This window comes from Perognathus longimembris, chromosome 2 (genome assembly GCF_023159225.1).
Source record: "Perognathus longimembris pacificus isolate PPM17 chromosome 2, ASM2315922v1, whole genome shotgun sequence".
NCBI classification, from domain to species: Eukaryota; Metazoa; Chordata; class Mammalia; order Rodentia; family Heteromyidae; genus Perognathus; species Perognathus longimembris.
Window position 1 is genome coordinate 11,519,435 of NC_063162.1, and position 22,095 is coordinate 11,541,529.

A 22,095-nucleotide genomic window follows, 5' to 3' on the forward strand; every position below is an offset into this window, starting at 1 on the left:
AACTTTTTAATTATGGTGATTAGTATTAATGTGTGCTATTATTTTAAAAAAATACCTGAGATTGAGTAGTTCATAAAGACAAGAAATTTGTTTTCTCATACTTTTAGAGACTGAGAAGTTCGAGGTCAAGGTGTCAGCAGATTGGATTTTCTAATGAAGGCTACTCTCTTTCCAAGGTGGCATCTTGCCGCTTCATGCCCTGAAGGGAAGACCTCAGGGTCAACCATGGCATTGAAATATAGGTATATATGAGGCAAGATTAAAAAAAATTATACTCTGTAATATGCTGGAATTCTTTTATTCCAGAGCTCCTAGCAAGCCAGCTCTGTAAATCCATCATGAAAGTGACATTTATGTTTCATGATTGTGTAGAGCCAGTGAGTAATACCACATATCACACAGGTTTAGAATAATCTTAAACTGCCAAATGGACTTTCCCTCTTTTTTAAAGAGGATACTTAAATGGGATGTGGTTTGTGGTAAATACATTTATGACTTGCTGGCTGTTACAGAGATGAAGAGATTCCAGACTAAGATCTGTTCACAGCTGCAGAGGTGGTTGGTGAGGAGTCTTCAGCTCTTTGATTATTCTCTTTTTCAGTCTACTCTAGCCATGCACAGCCACCACAAGAAATGATGGAGGGTTAGGATGGCTGAGAAGAAAGATTCCTGGATACCCATAGTTTATATGGAGAACTTACTTCTAACCACCTCTGAGAAATACTAAGACTTGGGGTGGTGTGGATTGTGAGGTAATGCTTCTAGTTTGGGGACTTTCTCATGTGGTAAACAGTGATCATGCTTCTCAAGAAGCACCTAGGCCTAGAGGAAGATGGATGTTCTGTAGCTACTAATGATTTGTCATCTGTTCCCTGGGTTGCATCAGCCCATGCTGGAGGTGGGTGAGAATTTGTTGGATACCTTTGATATTTGAGTTTTGAGATCCACACAGTGCATTTTACCCATCATAACGAGCACAGTTTACTGGGTGCCAAATAATGTTGCTGATCTTAGTGTGATATCCTAAAATTTAATTTCTTATAAATGTCTCCAAAATCAGCATAGCAATGACAGTTCTTTTCTAGAGTGATTGAGCCTGTTAAGGCACTGGCATGGTTGCTTAGGCCTGTAATCCTCGTACTTAGGAAACGGAGGCAAGATTGTTGTGAGTTCAAAATCAGCCTGATAGTATCTCAATCCAAAAATGAAAAGAAACAATATCCAAAGGGAGAAAGAATTAAATTAGTCTATGTAAAGTACATAAATTAGCACTAAATACACAAATCGCTTTGAAAATGTATTAGTTAATATTAATGCGCATCTACTGTACTGTCATGTTTTATCCTGGGCTTTGGAATTACAATGAATATACCGTCCCTGGGCATCTTAGTACTTTCAGCTCAGTTGGGGAGAAGGGAGACAATGCCAATGACAAGTGTGTATTCGTGCACCCGGGAGATGTGCAGGAAATGGGGGAGCAATGGAACAGAGGCTCCTCATGAAAGAATTAGTCATTTTCATTGATAGAACTGAGGAACTAGAGTCGTTTGACAGATTTTCTTGTAGAATCCCCCCCCCCCATTGAAACCTAAAGAGCTTAAGTGATTGGGTTTTTCAACTTTATTCCAGTGATTGAGAGTAAAGCCAGACTAAAACCTGTACATCCTGAAACTGAAGGCAGCCTGCAGTGTGTCATGTCGCCAGTCTTAGGCTCGTTTCATGATGATCAACAGTGCCTGGTCATTGGGGATAGCTCCTCAGAACTCAAGACTTTAATTGTCTCTGGCTCCTGGGAGCTCTCCTGATAGTAATTTATGCCAAGCCATCAGAATAATGATGATGGCCATTGTCTTACAGTTGCTTTCAAGTTGTCCATCCTGATAATGATCGCCTGGCAAAGTGGGAGATAGATTCTGCTGGACATTTGTAAACACCCAGTTCGAATTTAGGAGACTGGCTAACCAATCTGTTTAAAATCTCGACCTCACAAGCCTGGTGAAGAAATATATTTGTAATGAAATTTATCAGTTGACTTGAAAATGGAGATGAAAGAGTATGTTCTACAAGTGTGCATTGGACGTGTGGGTGGGGGATTAGAAATTGATGCAAGGAACCACTCTTTTCTTGAAGGTTTCACCTGGCTTATAATTTATCTGTAATGGGAAAAAGACTTTACCACTGAGATAATATCTTGGGATAAATTTGAAATCACAGGCTGTGTTATGAATGTGTTTGTGGATATATGTGGATTGCAGGGAACAATTTTTTTCAGTGAACATAATTTAGTAAAGATAAGATGACGAATAGCTGCATTCGGTGAGAACCCATTTGATATAATGTGTGTAATTTTAAACTTAAAACCACAAATTTTAGGACTATAAGGGACCTGACAGATCATCTAGTGCAAAATTATTTTGCAGATGGAGAAACTGAATTCCATAGGATGTGGCGGCTTTGTGCCCAGTGGGTAGCAGAATTCAGATATTCAGACTTCTATGTTTGGAGACATTTTGGAAGATAAGGTTTGATATATATGGGCTCACTTTTAGTATTTTATCAATAGTGAGTTAATGTCATTGCTAATCAGAACTGTAATGACATTTTTTTTTCCCCAGAAGATGAACCACCTCTGCAGTCCTTTGTGTAGATGGATATTTTCTAAAAATACTTTGTGATTTCTAATTAATACTCAATTATATAAGTTTAGGAAAATTAGAATGGTATTATTTGTCAGTGTATTCTTTTGTTTGCTCTGTTAATGTGGTTTCTCGTGGTTTTTCAGCACATTCAAAAGAATTCAGGGAAAGTCATGTGTGCTGTTCTTTTCAAAGAAAAACATTGGCTGCTAGAGAGATCGAGTTTAATATAGTTTCATATCATCGCGATTTTAATAATGCAGTCTAAAGTATTTGTACATGAATTCATTAAGCCAAGATTAGTCTTATTATAATTACTCAAAAAGTAATTCAATTTAAGGGAAAACATTTTAAATGGATATAAAATACACTGTTAGCTGGGAAGCCATGCTGTTCTACTTTCTCAGCTTCATAAAGTACTAGCAGACTCGAACATAACTTTCATAGTATACAGAATGCAATAATAAAAAGTATTATTCCTAAATCTATTTTTTATGTGCTTTCCGTAGTTAAGAGCTTTATCCCTCAGTGCTAAGAGTGAGATATACTAGGGATAGAAAGTCATAAAATGCTAGGGACTTTTACCAGCTTTTGTCTCTCTCCTGCCTCACCAAATCAGTGTTGGCTGATGGTTACAAGCACAGGGCCCTAGATTGATGTTGGTAGCACACTCCCTCAAAAATGTAACTGGAAGATTCTTCAGGGCTTTTATATTTTTTCCTCATCCACAGATAAAAGACATTTACTGAGCACTGAGTGTGTTCAGAGGTACAACAATGACAGGCAAAGTATTGGTCTTTATTTCTAACATGATAAAAGGTGAGGGGAGGCCAGGAGGAAGGAAAATGATAGAACTTTCTCTGCCCACATCTATAACAAGACTGGGGAGAAAAAGAAGGAGATAAAACTCCTTGTAGCATCAGAGAAAGGGCTGGTCTGGGACAGCAAGGCTTTCTAGCTAGTCCTCAAAGCATTTGCCAAGACTCACGGGGGCTGTTCAGTTTGTGATGCCTGCTGGTGCCAGCAAGAAGCAGGAAGGTCATGGGTCTTGCCTGAACTGTCTGGCTCTGGAGACACTGAAAACTAATCACAGTCCCTGTGGTGCCACTGAGGCCTACCAAAGCCTCCGGAGGACTGCGTGACTGGCCCCGCTCCAGCAGCAACAGACCTGCACCTACAGCAGACAGGAAGGGACAATGTCTAAGTGGTGTGGTGTGCTCCAACTTTGATATATTGAATAAAGCCGTGGAACCCTTTTCCCGGGCAAATTCATCCTAGCACCCCGCTCTAGGGAGCAGCACAGTTCTCTTGGAAATTGTCTGTCTCCAGACAATCCTCATTTCTGTTGATCCTTAGTCAAGATGGTAGAGGCTGAATGGGGAGACCCTTAATTCCTGGGCAATCAGAAACAAAGACAAGACCAGAGGAGGGGGGAATAAGAACAAAGGGATGAATGGTACAAAAAAATAAAGGCCAAGCCCTGGGTTTTAGTTTCTGGAGCCTCTATATGCTAAACACAACGTCTTCCTTCATTGGTATTTGAAAGTCCAGTGTCATCAGATCTTTGACTACAAGGCTTAAGAATCATTCTTTCAGGCTAGGCATGGTGGTACGTACCTCTCATTCCAGCTACTTGTTAGGCAAAGGTAAAAGAATCATAGGCAAGGCTAAGCTGCCCTCTTTAAAAACAAAACAAAACAAAAAAACCACCTCAGTACTATCAAAAAAAAAAAAAAAAAGAAAAAGAAAGAAAGGAAAAGAATTCAGTCATTCATAAGGTAATATATGAGAATTTCTTTGAGGTTTCTTAATTGCATGTAGCTAAAGAATGACAAGAAGGACTTAAAATGATCATTTAAATGAATTTTTCGTAGAATCTTTCCTATACAGCCCTGTGTAAGTCACAGTTATTTCACATAGTAGCTAATCAATAAATTATACAAAGAATGGAATACTAGTAAGTACTACCATTTATAGAAACCCTCCATCTACCAGTTATTTCACACTCTGGTATGCGTTACTTCATTTGATCTCCATGGTAGTTTATGAGGTTGCACATAAATTAGCTATAGTTACTGGCAATCTGCTGTTCAGAGAAAACCAAAGCTTGGGGAGATGGAGAGTTTGCTCAAGATCCCATGACAGATGACCTTGGCACCTTAGCCTTTTCATTTCCCTCTTCTATTGCTTATAGTAACATTGACTTCCATTTATGAGGTGTGTGCCATCAACTAACCACCGTGGAATGAGAGCTTTACATACAGGATTCTAATGACCAGCAGAGGAATTCTAAGAGATAATTTCATTGTATTCATTTACAAATTAGGAAACTCAGACTCAAAGGGTTGAACAGGTAGCAAAGGACGGCTGGAGAGGCGCTGCAGCCAGGATTTCGCCAAGTCTTATTTGCCTACCAAGTACATGTGCTGGTTAAATTGTCCAGCTTGATGCTCGTGACGTCACTATGGTAGGGGAAGAGCTTGTCCAGCCTCTTCACTTTACTGGTGAGATTATGAGAATGGGGGTGAGGATACAAGAGGTTGAGTGATTCCCCTGGGTTCTACCCAGTAAGGAGCTGGGGTCCTTTCTCAGGTTTTTGGGATGCAATGGCCATGATCCTGTGCTGACATACATCAGGTCATATTGTGGAGAGAAGGAATTCACCCAGCCCTCTTTGGGAGGTCTCATTTGTATGTTGGTCTATTTAAAACAGAGCTACTCCCGAGTGCTGATATTCAACATGGTGAGGAGGGCCTTGGTGGGCCCCAGTTTTCAACATAGAATAGAAAGAATCCACTTCATGTACAGAGGTTAGCAGAACTACACAGACTGGGTTCTGGTTACTTTTTCTGTAATTCTGCAGAGATGTCTGGGTTTTGAAATTTGGTAAGGAGGCAACTAAACTCATTTTGAACTTGACGTTGGTGGATATAGCCAACCTGACTCCTTTCAAGAAAGCTGAATTAATTCCAGGTGTTCTCTGGATCCTTAGCCCTAGTTATTTGAGTCCCAGTAAAATTTACAGTGCTTTACTGTAAAAGCACTTGTACTTGAAAAAAAAATAGAATTTTCTTTTTGCAGCTCAAACCACAGGAGGACTCGTAAGACAGCTGTCTCCCCAGGTGAGACTTCTTAAATGGGAGTTAAGTGCATGCATTTTCAAGAAACTAAACTCCCCTCATATATAATTTAACCTAGAAAAGAAAGCAAAATTGAGAGAGTAGTGTGATTACATTGTTTGAGAACTAGTAACTTTACCTCCCCCAGTCTTAGGGAAGTCAAGCACACTTTCTGTGTTTGGCATATCTTGAATGCTGTGGGGTGTGTGCTAAGTGTGCTATTGTAATAACAATGAAGGGTTCTCTCACCATAGATATGGGTTGTGGATTGGAATAGTAAATTACTCCTAGCAGACTGAATAGGCACTAAGACTGCCATCCACTTCTCCTCATAAAACAAAGCAATAGATAAATAAAGGAGAGCCAACTCACTTAACCCGAGTGGCTCTGTGCACTGCTAATTATTAACCCAGACACAAGGCAGGGGTTCACCCAGAGTGTAGTTAAATCATTTTTAATCAAGGTAAACACTAGCCTTGTGGATAAGCAGCACTCAAGAAAGTTTTTAATCAGCAACGTTTAGGAATCACCCAGCCTAATTGCCATAACTTATTAATAATAATAAATAATCTAGTCTTTTTATGGCCCATCCTCTGGAGGACCCAGTGCATTAAAGATCTCTAGGGTGTGAATCTCTCATAGCGGTGGGGGGAGGGGCACATTGCCTCCATGCTCATGTCTAATGGAAGAAATTGGACATGGCAACTAAGAAAGTCAAATCTGAGCTCTTCATTCCTTGTTTTCTTCTTCCCACATCGGAATCACCATATTACACATGGCCTTTTATCTCTCTCTAGGACCAGAAGGGCTCCAGGGGCTGGGGGTCAGGACCAGGGAAACAGGCTTTCTTTGTTCACATGAATGATGGGGGTTGAGGTTTCCTCCCTGGGGAAGTGAGTCTGTGCAGAGCTTTGTCTCAAGGAGTTCATTTCCTCTGCCCAAGCGTCCTTGCTGTCCTTTGGGCTCAACCTGATTGTGGCTTGCAGTAGTAATCATTCACTGCTCTCAGCTCTGGACTGGTTTGGCTCCTGGTCCCTGTAAGGCTAGCAAGATGGCACTGGTTTATCCTTAGCATGGATCACCGTAGCAAGGAGGGAAAAATGTTCATGTAAAATACTTAACCTTCCCCACAACAAGGCTGAAGTTTTCAACTAGGCCTAAGTTGGGAATAAGAAAATACCAGCTCAGAAGGATTGTGATTGGTTACACACATTCAGATATATCACATTCAGATTTGAGACCCTTTGTTCTTTACAAATGGTGCGGTCTTATGGGTTAGGAGGTGGGGATGGACATGCGCAACAGAGTGGAGGACGGCACAGTGTTTTCTTGGCTTGTATTCCTTCTGGCACATGTGGTTTTTGAGGGGTGAGGATGTGCACACCCCACAGAAACTACCTTCTCGCTTATTTTCCATTCTTTTGCCCGTTAATCATTTGGGCCTAAGCCTGAATAACTGTTTCCCTTGGAAAAGTGAAATGTTAAAGAAGGTACCCAAAGCTATTATGAGAGAGAGAGAGAGAGAGAGAGAGAGAGAGAGAGAGAGAGAGAGAGAGAGACTAACGGATGCTAAGAATGGAATAATTTATACCACAGAGGACTAAAGCCGCAAATCTAGAGTGTAAATTACAAGACACCTCATGTGCAAAATTGTTGTAATATTTATACTAGTGTTTATTCAGATTTACATTTGAGTAAAAAGGTGCAAAATGTAAATACGGCTGAGAGATTTTTTTTGTGGAAAAAAGTCTAAAATAGCTTACATAAAAATCAAGAGAATTTTCAGAGTAGAAATTCTGCATAGTGCTGTATGAAAATTATTCTGCTAGTGTGAAATATACTATAGGACTGGAAGGAATAAAGTTACTGAATCCCCTGCCTGAATTTCCTTCCTCCTTACCCACTGAGACATTGCAGTGATTCAAACCAGTACTGAATTTCCAAGGAAGTGTTCCTTGTCGAGAACCATGAGGGGAGGTTGTAGATTCTACATGGATATGGAGACTGGATCTGCATTTGAAAGGCTAATCTTATTTCCCTGGTGTTTGCAAGGTTGGAAATTTCTGTCTCTATTCATTAAAGGAGAATGATAAATCTTTAATTTGTACTTCGCTAATAAGGATGATGAGCTTTTGTGCTTCATGAAGGTTAAATGAGTCTCCTGTAGTCCTGATTCAGTCTTGAACTCCGTGTATGACCTTAGAAGATATTTATAATTTATCCACAACTCAGTTTCCTCATCTGGATAATGAAGAGGTTAGACCTGAGGGGTACCAAGGCAAACTGGTGCTTTTTCCCTTCCTCCTGAGTGGTAATGAACTGTTCCAGGCAATTAGGATCCATGATGTAATCCAGATACATTGGATCTATATAAATAACTAATCTATTATTTTTTCCTTTATTGTCAAAGTGAAGTACAGAGGGGTTAGTTTCATATGTAAAGCAGTGAGTACATTTCTTGTTCAACTTGTTACCTCCTCCCTCCCTCATTCCCCCCCCCCCGCCTCCTCCCTCCTCTTTTCCTTTTCCCCCCGCCATGAGTTGTTCAGTTGGTTTACACCAAATGGTTTTGTAAGCATTGCTTTTGGAATCATTTGTCTTTTTATCCTTTGTCTCTCAATTTTGATATTCCCTAAATAACTGATTTATACAAATAACATATCATTTGTGTAGATAACTAATGATCAATTTCAGCCTGCACAGAGGTGGAAATAGTAGTAGATTCTCTCTGGAGACAGACTTCACAGTGACATTTGAAGATATGTAGGCTGGTCAGAGAATGGGTGATTCAGACTATAGAGTCCAGGAAGCAAACACAGATGAAAGTATTATATTTAGAAAGCTGACCATGGTCCTTCTCTTGGTCTTTGAGCAGTGTTATCTCACTACTGGGTCAGAATTTGTGCGAGTGATGAATTACCAAAGTTATACTGTATAGCCTGTGCCATTGGCCTTTGGTATCTATGAGTGATAGGTTCTGAAATCTGCTGGTACACAGTCTATTTTATCAAATGGCATAGTATTGGTATATCATGTATGCATATCTTTCTGTATGCCTTAACATCTACATGGTTTGTAATACATAATGTAAGTGCTATGTGAATAAGTTATTCTATATTGCTTAGGAAAAAAATGACAAGAACAGAAATCTGCACATGTTCCATACAGATGCAATTTTTTGAGTGGAGGTGGTGGTCCTGAGGATTAATCTCAGGGTCTTGATTGTGCTAGGAAGATGATTTTACCACTTGGGCCATGCCTCTGGCCCAATTTTCCCATTGGTCATTTTTGAGCTAAGATCTTAAGTTTTGATTCCTGGGCCAGCCTAGGCTGTGATGCTCCTATCTGTGCTATTTCCTTAGCTGGGATAACAGGTGTACCACACCACCATACTGGGACACTGATTGAGGTGGAATCTTTTTTTTTTTTTTTTTTTTTTGGCCAGTCCTGGGGCTTGGACTCAGGGCCTGAGCACTGTCCCTGGCTTCTTTTTGCTCAAGGCTAGCACTCTGCCACTTGAGCCACAGCACCACTTCTGGCCTATATATGTGGTGCTGAGGAATTGAACCCAGGGCTTCATGTATATGAAACAAACACTCTTGCCACTAGGTCATTCCCAGCCCCTTGAGGTGGAATCTTGTAAACAACAACTTCTTCTTCTCCTCCTTCTTCTCCTTCTCCTTCTTCTTCTTCCTCTTCTTCCTCTTCTTCTTCCTCTTCTTCTTCCTCTTCCTCTTCCTCTTCCTCTTCCTCTTCTTCTTCTTCTTCTTCTTCTTCTTCTTCTTCTTCTTCTTCTTCTTCTTCTTCTTCTTCTTCTTCTTCTTCTCTTCTTCTCCTCCTTCTCCTCTCCTTCTCCTTCCTTTTCTTCTTCCTCCTCCTGCTGCTTCTCCTCCTCCTCTTTCTTCTTTCTTTCCTTCACCTCCACTTCCTCCTCCTCCTCCTTCCTCTTCCTCCTTTCTCCTCTTCCTCATTCTTTCTTTTTTCTTTCCCTACACCTTCTTTTCTTCCTCCTCCCCTTCCTCTTCTTTTTTCCTCCTCCTCCTTCTCTGCTTCCATTTCCTCCTCTTTTCTTTTTCTTCTTCCTCTTCCTCCTCCTCCTCCTCCTCCTCCTCCTCCTCCTCCTCCTCCTCCTCCTCCTCCTCCTCCTCCTCCTCCTCCTCCTCCTCCTTTGTCTTCATCTTCATCTTTTCCATCTTCTTTTCCTAGAATGGTCTTAAACTGTGACTCCCCCAATCTCTACCTTCCAACTAATTAGAATTATAGACTCAAGTCAGTGTGTCAGGTTCATATGTAATTTTAAAAATATTTTCCATCTGTAGTTGAATCTGTGGATGCAGAACTCATGGATGCAGAAGAATGCATGTATAAATTAAAGCAGAGTCATGGTTATCCTGTAGTGGTACTACCGTGGCCCATTTACATTGCCTTTACATTGTCTAACTTGGGTGTGGGAGAAAAGGCGGTATTTTCATCAGCTCCTTAGGCATTGTGAGCTTGCAGTCTGTTTTGCCTGAGCCACAGCTTCTGGCTTGGCTGTGCCCTTTGAAGCATGTGTACTGAGGTGAATGAGCCCTCAGTGGGTGATGAAATCTTCAGCCATAGGTTTCCTCTTGCAGTGTGTTAGTACGGGAGTGTGTGTTTCTCTGCACCATCCATGGACTCTTGGCTCTTTGTCTCCCTTAGGAGCTGGGGATTCAGGGGACTACTAATAGCAAAATCAGATGTTGATAATAGAATTCTCTACTTCGTTTGTGAAATGTAAATAACTTTTGTGTATGTGTGTGTGCATGTTGGTATGTGTTAAAGCTTGAACTCAGGGCCCAGTCACTGTCCTTTTTCTCTCAAAGCTGGCACTCTACTACTTGAGCCATATCTCCACTTCCAGCTTTTCAGTGGTTACTTGAAGGTGAAAGTTTCAAAGACATTCCTGTCCAGGACAGCTTCAAACCATGATTCTCCAGTCTCAGCTTCTGGAGTAGCTAGGATTATAGGAGTGAGAATGACCTGGTGAAATAACTACTTCTTAATTCAGATTATAAATGTAAGGCATTGTTACTAATTAAAATAATATAAAATCTTACAAAATATTTTTTTAAAAACCAAACTCTATCTCATGGAGATAAATAATTGTGTTTATCACAAATCCCCTTTATGTAGCCATATACATATACATATAGGTATACAGATGGACTTAGGATTATATGTCCCATTTTTGTATCTCTTCTGTTAGGCCATCTATACAAAATCCAAATACAGGTGACATGTTTGTATAGTATTAATAAAAGGTCATGCTAGTGGTTACTCTTAGAGGTATGTAACTGACTGCTTATCTATGGGTTTTGCTATTTTTTTTTTTTGCTAGGGACAGACAGAACTATTGGCATATATTAACCTCTCAAATATTTCTTGAAACAAATGCAATATTTTCTACCTTTCTAACAGACTTTGATCTAGGATTTACTACAAGAACACACTGTTAATTAGGAATCATGAGTTGCCATGGAAAGAACGCATACGTGTTTTGTTTCTATTATTTAAACACAGGACTATATTTAGAGATCTTTTTTTCTGTTCTCATATACTCCATTGTTACTTTGTGGTTATTTATAAATCCATCTCAGGCAGTGTGTATGAAGATAGGTTTTGGAACCAGACAGACCTGGTATCAATCCTGGTCTTGTGCTTTCTTCTTCATGTCCTTGAATGATTTATTTAGCTTTTTAGAGTCTCACTTTCCCATCCTATAGAATAAGAATGATTATAGGGCCTGCTATATAAGGTCATTATGAAAGTAGTAATATTAAGGCTAACCACCTGTTTTTCTGTTTACTATGTGCCAGGCACAGGCTGAGCCTCAAAATGTGACATAATGCTTAATCTTTCCAGGACTCCCACTTAGGTTTAGAGAACTACACATCACAGAGTTGGCAAATGTGGAGGCAGGATTCAGACCTAGCAGGTATCCCTCCACAGCCTGAGTTCTTAACTGTGCCTCCCAAGTTCAAGGGCACCATATGTAGAGGGCATAGCAAAGTCCATGTATGTTGTCTGGTTATCATGTTGTCTTTTCATCCTCACTAATGATGTTTTTCCCTTTCTCTCCTCCTTCTCTCCCCTGGTTTTCCACTCGCCTGGCAGATGTTTTCCAACAAGGTAAGTTTTTATGGCTTATTGCTGCCCTTCCATTGGCTGTGTTCTTTGAAGTGTGGGGCTTTGCCCTCTCTGGGAATGTTATACAGACTTTAAGGGGATGCCATGAGCACAATGGCCTCAGGTGCTGTCAGCCTCCCTGGGCCTCTGCTTCCTCCTCTGAACCCTGCTTAGAGGTTCTATGTGGGGAGATAGACAACAGGGACAGGGATAAAAGGGATCAGGTTTATGGTTGTGCTTGGTAGGGGGCAGGGGTGCTGGGAGACCAAGGAGGCTGGTGGGAGGCTGGTGTCTCTGGAGAGATCAGATACAAGCCTCTGTTCATCCAGCCACTGTATCAAGGAGAGCTGCTGCTCAGTTAGGCCTGTGGCAGTACCAGGGGACATGTCTTTGCTGAGAAAAAAAAAACACAACTGTCTTTGTCATGGAGATGTGGTGAGGCCATGCTCTGTACCTTTTAAGTCAAGTGTGCCTCACAACATGATCAGCTGAGTCTGTGAGGGAATCCGGGCCAGGTGAGTGAGAGGTGGTGGCATTTGCTTTCTCAACCAAGGTCATGTGTTCTGGAGTGCTGGAAATCAAAGTCTAATTCCACATGGTGTCTTCCAGTCCGGGTTTTAGATTCCACTGAGGATATGTTCCCTGCCCTGCCCCCCTGCCCCCATCAGAATCCTGGGTCACAGCTTCATCAAACCTTCTTGACACGTATGATGGGGAGACTGCCTTTTCATCCTAGCTTAAAACTACTGGGTAGACATGTCAGGTCTTCACTGTTTGTATTCAAGCTGGGAAATACATTTAGGGCATACACTGGCTGCCTCTTCCCAGAACCCAAAGCTGGCTTAGAATAAAATAGCTTAAAAATATACCCAGGCATTCCATAAATAACTCCCAAATACTCTTATAGGCTTGATATTTTCATAACTGCCATTTCACCCCACACATGCAGCGCGCGTGTTACAGAGACGATCTGCTCTCTGATAGAAATACAGTTGTGGATAACAATGAGGGCTCTGTTGTGCGGTCTTTTTAAAAGTCTGGAGTCATAGACCTACTTTTATAAATAATTCATAAATCCCAACAAGCTATAAGTAATAAGTTCCATTTGGCTAGAGACTAAGAGAAGAGCAAAATTGAAAAGGTGCCGGGACTGTTGGTGCAATAAACGTGCCGCTGTCAGGCCTCGTGCCCTGGTAGTTCTCTTCCTTGACAAACTGGGGGTTCAGTGAACCACTCTGGGACGAGACTATTTTTCCTCCTATAAACTAAACTAAAATACAAACACCCAATGCTGAATTATATTTCTTTCCTTAAAACACAACGTGCTTGAATCGGGGAAGTCTTTCTAGAACACATGTTCTGATGGCTCCTGGTGAAGGGTTAAGAAGAGAAGCATTATTATATCAGGCCTGAATTTCTAGACAACGTAGTGAACGTCCTAGGGGCCATAATTAGTATTAAAAATGCCTTATGGCTGCCTGTGTCAAGCTTGCCTCGCTCCTTCATCGGTCTTGCCATCTGATTGATGGGATTTGCCTGTCAGTAGCAATGATATTCAGAGCAAAAGTTATAATCATCTACAAATCACTGGCTATTGAGACTTAATAGCATCTGCCAGAGATGGAAGCCAATAGCTACCCGTGGCTCTGTGTAATGGTGGGTGGCAGCTCCCTTCAAGATATTACTAGGATTATGAATAGAGGGAACTGAACTTGCTTTTGTGAATGTCCTGGCCTTAGAGGACCATTTTGTATGGAGACACATTTCAGAAATGATGGCCAGTAGTTGCTCATTTGGTACATTCTCCTTACCTTCATTTCTGGCTGTTCTGCCTTGGCAAAGAATGCTCTGTGCAATGTTCTGTCAAGTGACAGTCACACAAGACGAAGAGGGCATATCCTGCATCTCATAGACAGAATCTGATAACTCAAGTTCTTCCATGGTCCAAACTATCAGAATTCTCCTACCATGGACCTGAAAATAGGAATATGATGGATGATGTTAGGTGTTTAAACAAGCAAAAACTAGGGGACTTGCGATGAATAAAGGCTACCTGGGTCATTTTCTGTGTCCCATCTCTGTCATGGCAGCTCACGATGGCCCTGCCCTCCTGGAAACTCCCTGAGAGCCCCAGGCTCTGCTTGCTTTGGCGGGGCTAAGGGTTGGCAGGCAGAGGGGAGGCGCTGTTTCCGGTGTGTTGATGGCAGTGAGCTGGAGAGGCCTGTCTGCCCAGAGCAGTGCCTGCAGGCTGGTGCTGCTGTGTATCGTGGCAGGCAAGCGAGAGAAGCAGGCTCGCAGCTGACAACATCAGACATTCTCCGAGGAAACAGAAGTTATTTCCTCTGGATTGCATTATCTTTTATTTCACTACAGATCAATCTTGTTACAGTGGGTGACAGCACAGCAGACGGCTGTGTATTTCTCTGCTGTATCTGTGGTACAGACACGTGGGAGTGTGTTGCTACTTTGCCTCTGCGGTATTGTAAGCTTGTTTTGTTGGGGCTTTTTTTTTTTCCCCTTTCATCTATAAATGCCACTTGCTCTGGTGCTTACACCACAGGGGCTGAGGATGGTCAAGGACCAGTGGGCCTGCAGCTGGGCCTTTTCTAAATAGGAGTTCTAGAGCCACAGGACTCCATTTTCAAGTAGCTTTAATTGACCCACATTCCCCGTTAGTTTCAGAGCTCTCGAGCCATTGGGTAGCTCTCAGAAGTTCCGAAGTGCTATACAGTCACTCTTCACAGAATCACGTGCTCTATTTGCAGTATCTTGAGTTAAGGAACGCTGTTATACCAATGTTTTACTAATGAAGTCAGGACTACAATGTTGCCCACGTGCGCTTGGCCCAGCTCACGCACCTCGTTGCAAGTCACTGAAGCACTGTGGTTGAATGCTTGTCCGTAGACTCAGCCTTGATTCTGAAATTGAACAGAAACCGAGTGAGTGGCTTGGAAATGAGAGCGCTATCACTCAGTGGAGCGTTTTAAAGCCTAAGTGGGTATCGTATAAAGATTTCACCATTGAGTTAATTCTCTCTGCACTGTCAACTATAGTCCCTGAAAGACTCTGTCCCTCTTTCCAGTTCTTACCAGGAGCTGGAATCTTGTTAATGGAGAGATTTCTCCTTCTGTTTGGGTGATTTACAGGACCTCACAACTGGATACACATATTTATTTTCCAGCTGCTAAACAAGTGCCAGGTCCTTTCTGGACCTGGTTTTCATAGGTGGTTAGAGGGGCGTGAAAAAGACAACAAAGCCCAATTCTCGAACTTACAACTGAAAGTGGGGGCCATTTGGTAGCCAAGCATGCAAAAATAATTAAACAAGGGAAATTGAGAGAGGGTTAAAAAAAAAAAGACATGGTCTCTGGGTGATGTGCTAGTGGCTAAGAAAGCTGCTTCATTTAAGTGGTGTGGCCAGACCATGAAAGATAGGCAGCTCAGTTCTTTGAAGCTCTAGAAGAATGGTTAGGAGCTCACAAGGGAAAAGCCCATTGGGCAGGAGAGCACAGTAGTCCAGGCTCAGAGGCATGAAGACGTGACTCGCTGGGAAGAGGAGAGCTCTGTGTGGAATGAGTGACAGGCACTGGAGAGCAGGGAAAGGAAACAGGTGATGGCTTTTCCAAGAAGAGTGGGGAAAATGACCCTTCAGGCTGCTGTGAGAATGCCTTAGAGCAGGGAGTGAACACTGAAATCAGAACCAGGTCTGTGTGTCCAGTGGACTAACTCACTGCCCTTCATACATCTCTGCTTTCCTAGACTGGGGATCCAGCTGCCCTTCCCAGCCAGCTTGCTTCTGCTGAGTGCTGGCTTTCTGCTTACTTTGCTCATGGATGGCCTCTTGCCAATGGCTCACACCTCCTTTCCTTAAGACTGGCAAGTCTTGGTCTTTAAGGACATCATTAAAATATTCTTTAGGTTTAAAAATATGCCTTCAGGTTTTAAAAACCAACTTTTCTGCAGCATACACAGACACACACAAACATACACACACCACACACACACACACACCTGTATGCATTGTTTGTATTACATGCCACATGTAGGTTCTTTTCTCCAACGAATATAGACATTGCATATGGACCTCTGTATCTGTGGCTCCATATTCATGGATTCAACCAACCACAGATGGGCAATCTGCATCTACTCCTGAACATTGGCAGACTTATTTTCTTGTCATTTCCCCCAAAACAATTTGTTGTAACAAATATTTATATAGCATGTAGGTGCTGTATTATTGTAAACCAACTAAAGATGATTTCAAGAATGCCGAAGGATGTGCATAGAATATATGTTGAGATTATGCCATTTTATATAAGGGACGTGGATATCCACCGATTTTGCATTCTAAAGGAATCCTGGAGCCCACTCTCAAAGAAACAAAGGGATAGCTATATGTGAGATAGAATGCATAACTCTCTCTCTCTCTCTGTCTCTCTCTCTCTCTCTCTTTCTTAGCTGAGTATGATGTAGAGAAAGAATAACAAAGTTCCAGGTCTTGAAGACCTCTGGCAAAATATTGTCTATAGCACTGTGGTCCTTAAGGACCTCATTCCCATTTGCTTTTCTCAGCTCTAAGCATTGAACAAAAATTTGGAGGCAGAGAGGAGAGAAAGACAGAAGAACAGAGAGATATTAGGTCAGTATTAATAGTATATTAGTTAACTATTCAGTACTATTGGTGTGAAATTTAACATTTGCATGTACATTTTGCAACAGTAAAATGCAATGTTACTGGAGGAAAAATTTGTCTCTATAGTTGACAGATATCCAAGATTTTGCAAAGAAGCCAGTCAGCAAGTTGTATGTAAATCTTTCAGTTGGAGCTTTTAACTAAAGCTTAAATGAGCTAAAATGTATCAGAAACCAAAAAGGTCTCAAATCAATGGTCCTTGCTTATATCACCTCAGTTTTGCAACCGGTAGATTTTTCTGTCTTTGTGTCTTGGGGCAGTTGATTTGCTCTCTGTTTTCTCATCTGAAGAATGGGGGAGTTGGAGAGAGCCAGCATTGTTGGTTGCCTGCCCATGCTTTCTCTTGAGAAGTTGCAAGTGGATCTGAGTTCATAGCTTGTATAGTGTCAGGCTATTCTTTAGAGGACCTGCGTAAAAGCAGAGGCTTCCCTTAATGGCTGAGCAGTAGGGTTGAAGAATGTGGTTACTGAAGTATATAGCCTACTCACATAGTCCTCTAGAAACATTGGCTCTTTCTCTCCTGAATGCATGCTGGAATTTACGGTGGTTGGTGGGTGGCACTGCCTTTATTAATTTGAAGAGAATAATAAATCATAGTGTGCTTTCTGGCAGCTGAACCGAGCTTGTTAATTGTTGAGGTGGGCTGGTGGCAACAAGGGACCACTACCATTTATAATGAGCTTGACTTGACCTCTTTTGCATATTTCATATGTATTGGTCAAACTGCTGGGATTGGATCTTAGGTTTTCCCAGCCACTTCAGAAAGCCCATCTATTACAAAGAAAGCTCTGACCCCTTAGCCATGAATTATGGTCCCCCTGGTAATGTTTTACATTATGAAATATTGTTTTCTTTATGAATGTGGGATTTGGTTGGATGAATTAAGTCTGTTGTCACCATTTTCCAGGCAAGCATCGCAAGTTGTTATATATGATGGGTAACTGGCAAATGTATGTGGGGGTGCTTAGTGCTAAAGTGGTGGGAAGTGGCAGACTCCCTGGGCTCAGGTCCTGTATTCTAATGTGAACTGTGCCTGTGTATCAGCTCCTTAATCTGTCTGGAATCAGTAGAATATTCTGTACCACGTAGGAAATGCATTCATTTTCCCAGCACAAAGTGAAATAATATCGCCACTTAATTTTACATAGATTCACTGTGTGTGTGTGTGTATGCGCACGCGCGTGCGTGCTTGTACGTGTTGTGCACGTGCACGTGCATGTGCAGGAAAGGGATAAAGAGGGAGGAGATGAAGAGGGAGGAGAGGAGAGGGGAAGAGAGGTAAAGAGAGAAAGGAGTGAAAGAGAGAAAAAAGAGAGGAGAAGTGGGGGGCAGGGAGAGGCAGACAGGCAGACAGACAGGTAGAAACCCGTAGTTTAAGTAGATACTTTCTACTATGCACAGCCCACCTTTAAGGAGTGGAGACTTCTATCCAATTCATGGATGGGTAGAATATATGTCAAAAATATTCTTCTGTATTGAATATCTGTCTATTTTTTAAATAATTGATTCATTACTTTTATATATTTATAATAACTTGTTATGTTAGGATATATTTATAAAAATATTCAGAGTGGCAACCAATATGGATTTGTGGATTTTTTTTATTTTATACTTTAGATTATTACCCAATAATACTTACTCATTTTCTTTTTAAAGTTAATTAATAAATTATTTTTAAATTTAAATTTTATTGTAAAGGTGATATACAGAGGGGTTATTATAGTTACATAAATAAGGTAATCAGTACATCTCTTTTTGAACAGTGTTACCTCCTCCCTCATTTTCTTCTGTTCCCTCCCTCCCCTCCCCTCAAGTTGTAAAGTTAATTTCCAATACAGTGTCTAGTGAGTATCACTGTTGAATTGGTTCGCTCTTTGTCCCACCATTTGCTTTGGTGACTGGGGGCTCTTTGGCGCACAACATATCAGAACTATACTTTGAGTACTTAAATACTATGTTACAGTACCAGGAGACGCTCAGAGGTGTCTTGCTCACTCCAAACCTGATCAATCATTTCTTCACAGAGTCTCGGTCTCTTTGGAACCAAAGTTTGAGTGCTTGTGCTGCTTGTTGTTATTCAGAGAGGAGGTGTCATTTAATAAATACAGATGCATATACTGACCTGTGCATACACCTGTCAATTTATTATACAGAACCAGGTATACCTGGATTAAATTCAACATGATTTCTACTGATGTCTAATTCTAATCCTTTACCACATGGATCATCCCAACCTCTCTTGCTTATTGGGAAATTGTCATTCCTCCGTGAGACACTTAGGCTGGAATTTGAACCTAAGTAATATGTGGCTTCGTGTTCTTCAATTTGGTGGCCCAACTCATCTACACCCATGGTAGAGAATCCCAGATTATCTTAAGGCTCAGCATGACTACCTGGATGCAGAAGAATACATTGACCAAGCACACGACTCTGCTTCCAACCAGACTGTCTGACCCAGCAGGCCCATTCTCAGGACCCCTCAAGCAGTCCTGCCTGGCTTTGCGGGCTTCTCAGTGCAGAAGCCAGTCGCTCGGGCTCTTGTTTCTGAGTCTTATTGCCTGTGCAAACCAAGGGCAAGCCACCTGACTTGTTCATAGTATCCCAGCCCTTGAGTGCTGTCCATTCCTTAGATTGATGGATCCTCCGTAGGGACCATGATAGAGCCATTCTTCAGTCTTCACACTTCCCTGGGGACACATGATGAAGGTTTGGGATGCTTTGTTTGAAAACTCAGACAGGAGGAATTGTATATCTGCATGGTGGGACATGTTTATCTGCTTGGGCCACAACATACTCATCAGCTCCTTTCCTTAGGTTCCTTGCCTGGTGTCCATGTACATGCACAGCCTGCTCTGAGTTGCAGACCCATTGTGACATCTGCATTCTGCTCGCAGGTGGAGCGCCTGGGGAAGCAGGTGGTTCCAGCTTTTTAGCTCTTTCCTCTCTCCGTTGTGCCTGCTGCCCTCCAGCCCTACAGTCAGGGAGTAGGTGTTGTCTGGACTCTTTTTTTTTTTTTTTTTTTGCCAGTCCTGGGGCTTGGACTCAGGGCCTGAGCACTGTCCCTGGATTCCTTTTGCTCAAGGCTAGCACTCTGCCACTTGAGCCACAGCGCCACTTCTGGCCATTTTCTGTATATGTGGTGCTGGGGAATTGAACCCAGGGCTTCATGTATAGGAGGCGAGCACTCTTGCCACTAGGCCATATCCCTAGCTCCTTGCCTAGACTTTTGAAGCCAATGAATGTCACTTCCATTATTTTTGGAGTTTGGTTTTCTAGATTCAGTAGGCCATTCTGAACAATGATGGTTGGTTCATACACACGTCTCGTCTGTAGTTGAACTAATGTTTTGAGCAACCGTTTTCAAGTTGATCACGTGTTCTTTATACTTGGCAGTGAATCTGATGCCACATGCTTCCCTGTGGAGGGTAGCATACAGGCGCTCATTGACAAATGTCATTCATGGGACACTGGCAGACCTCATTGAATTGTGACAGCACCTTTGTTTCTAGCACCCCTTCTTTATCTCCCTTTGCCAGCCTCATAAAACTGTACTGGGATGACCCTACTTTTTTTTGCATGCTGCTAGTACCCCTTGTCCTATTCTGAAGCCTCAAACAAATAGGCTCTGCCAACACAGTCCAGCCATGGGTGCTTGCCTTCCAGTGTGTATGGGAAATCTCTTCTCATTTTCACAATCCTCTATTATCTTCTTAGTACAATACTCCCAGCCATTGTTCCATTTTACCTAGAAATTATTGAGAGAGTGGCTCCTGCTTCCCTTCCAGATAAACTGCCACTCCTACTTTCCCTTCCAAACATCGTCTCTGCTAGGTAGGTTGCCTGTGACTCCCTGAGGTGAGACCTGGAGCTCTGGCTTCAACTCTGTCCCTGCCTGTTGCCTCCCCTTGCTCATTGGCCCCTCTTCCATGCTCTCATTCTGATCCGTTTGAGCAGCCAGCTTTTCATGCCATAGTGAGCTCCTCTACAGAAGGGGGTCAACACCTTTTATTTTGAATATCTGGCACTAAATGTAGTGCCTTGTAGATACTGAATTAATAACAGTGGAGAAGCTCACAAAGTGCACGGGAATTGGTGTTTAGTGTGCAGTCGTGGTGGCTGTGTCCATGCCCATGCCCATGCACACATGTCTTATATTTCGATCTGACATTCTAGGTCCTTTCATAAAGTTGCTGCACAAAGCTGACAGTGCAATGGAAAGTCATATTGATGATCGTTGTGTCTGCTCCTTGAGTTCAAAACTCTTCCTCCATTTTGTTTTCTCAATGCTTTTTCTGTGTGTGGTGGTAGGGATGAGTTATGTTTGGATCTACAGTGAGTCTGCAAGTGTTTACCTGCTCCTGTAGGTGCAAGGTATAAACAGGGGCCCAGGAGACTGAGTGTTCACTGCCCTGCCTTCCAAGATTTTGCCAGAGACCCAAGATGGGCTAGTGCTAGTCATGTCCAGTCCTGCAGGGGGTCATGCAGGATGGCTCGTCTGTGGATAGCAAAGGCCTGCTGAAACAGTGGTTTTGGGAGATGGTTAAAGGAAGCAGAAGGTCTGAATGGGTAGGACAAGGGAAGATCTGACCTGGGGGTGAGTGGGACAGGGGTGGACAGTCTGAATGCAGATGGAGACAGAGATATGCACAGCGCCTTATGGAATGTTCCTAGGGCAGTGAATTAGACTGCAAGTTGGGCCCATTAAGAGTCTTCACAACTTGTTTATTTTTCTGAAAATCATCTTTGTTTTCTTATGTCCCTAAGCACTTCCAGTAAGACTAAAAGGATTTCGTATACTAAATGATTAATATTGGCTATTGAGTTTCCCCATTATTTCTTACTCATTTTATTGCTTCTATTGTTACTCAAGGGCTACAAACTGTTACCATTGCTAATCATCAGAAGTGAGTGTTATGTTCCTGAACTGATGAAATTGCAGCCCATCAATATTGAATATTTTAGATCATTTGAGCAATGAGTTTCTTGTTTACTTTGAAATCAAGGCAGTAGAATTTAGATTTGCTCTCAGAACCACCAGCATGCCACTGCAGCTTGTTGAGCAGAGAAATAGCATGCGCTGTACACACCACAAAAGAGTCCATGTTGAATGGTGAGTGGCTGATGACAACGATGGTTTCTACTTCATTACTTAGGAGGACTGAGTCTTGAGCCAGCTCAAGACAAACTTGGGCAAAAAGCTAGTGATAGCATCTCAACTAGTAATTGGGTGTGGTGGTATATACCTATCATGCCCACTCTGAGGGAAGCTAAGATTGGGGAGACTCATAGTTCTAGACCAGCCCAGGCAAAAACCGTTTCTGAGACTCCCATATCTATATGGGCATGGTAGCATGTGCCTATCAACCCAGCTACAACAGGAAGTGAAAACAGGAGGATCATGGTTCAGGTTGGCCCAGGCAGGAAGTGAGACCCTCACCTCAGAAATAACCAGAGTGAAAAGATGTGAGGGCATGGCTCACGTCATCTCATACCTGCC

General features: G+C 42.1%; 1 protein-coding gene across 4 annotated transcripts in view; it reads left to right on the forward strand.

Moving 5' to 3' along the window:
- Positions 1-22,095, forward strand: part of Gfra1 (GDNF family receptor alpha 1) — a 193,563-nt gene that overhangs the window by 43,562 nt on the left and 127,906 nt on the right. For 3 of the 4 annotated variants that reach the window (XM_048338178.1, XM_048338179.1, XM_048338177.1), the window contains one exon: positions 11,894-11,908. The exons of the other annotated variant lie outside the window; for it this stretch is intronic. In XM_048338178.1, the coding sequence (XP_048194135.1) occupies positions 11,894-11,908 (15 nt within the window). The remainder of the gene's footprint in view (positions 1-11,893; positions 11,909-22,095) is intronic. 4 annotated transcript variants of the gene reach the window in all.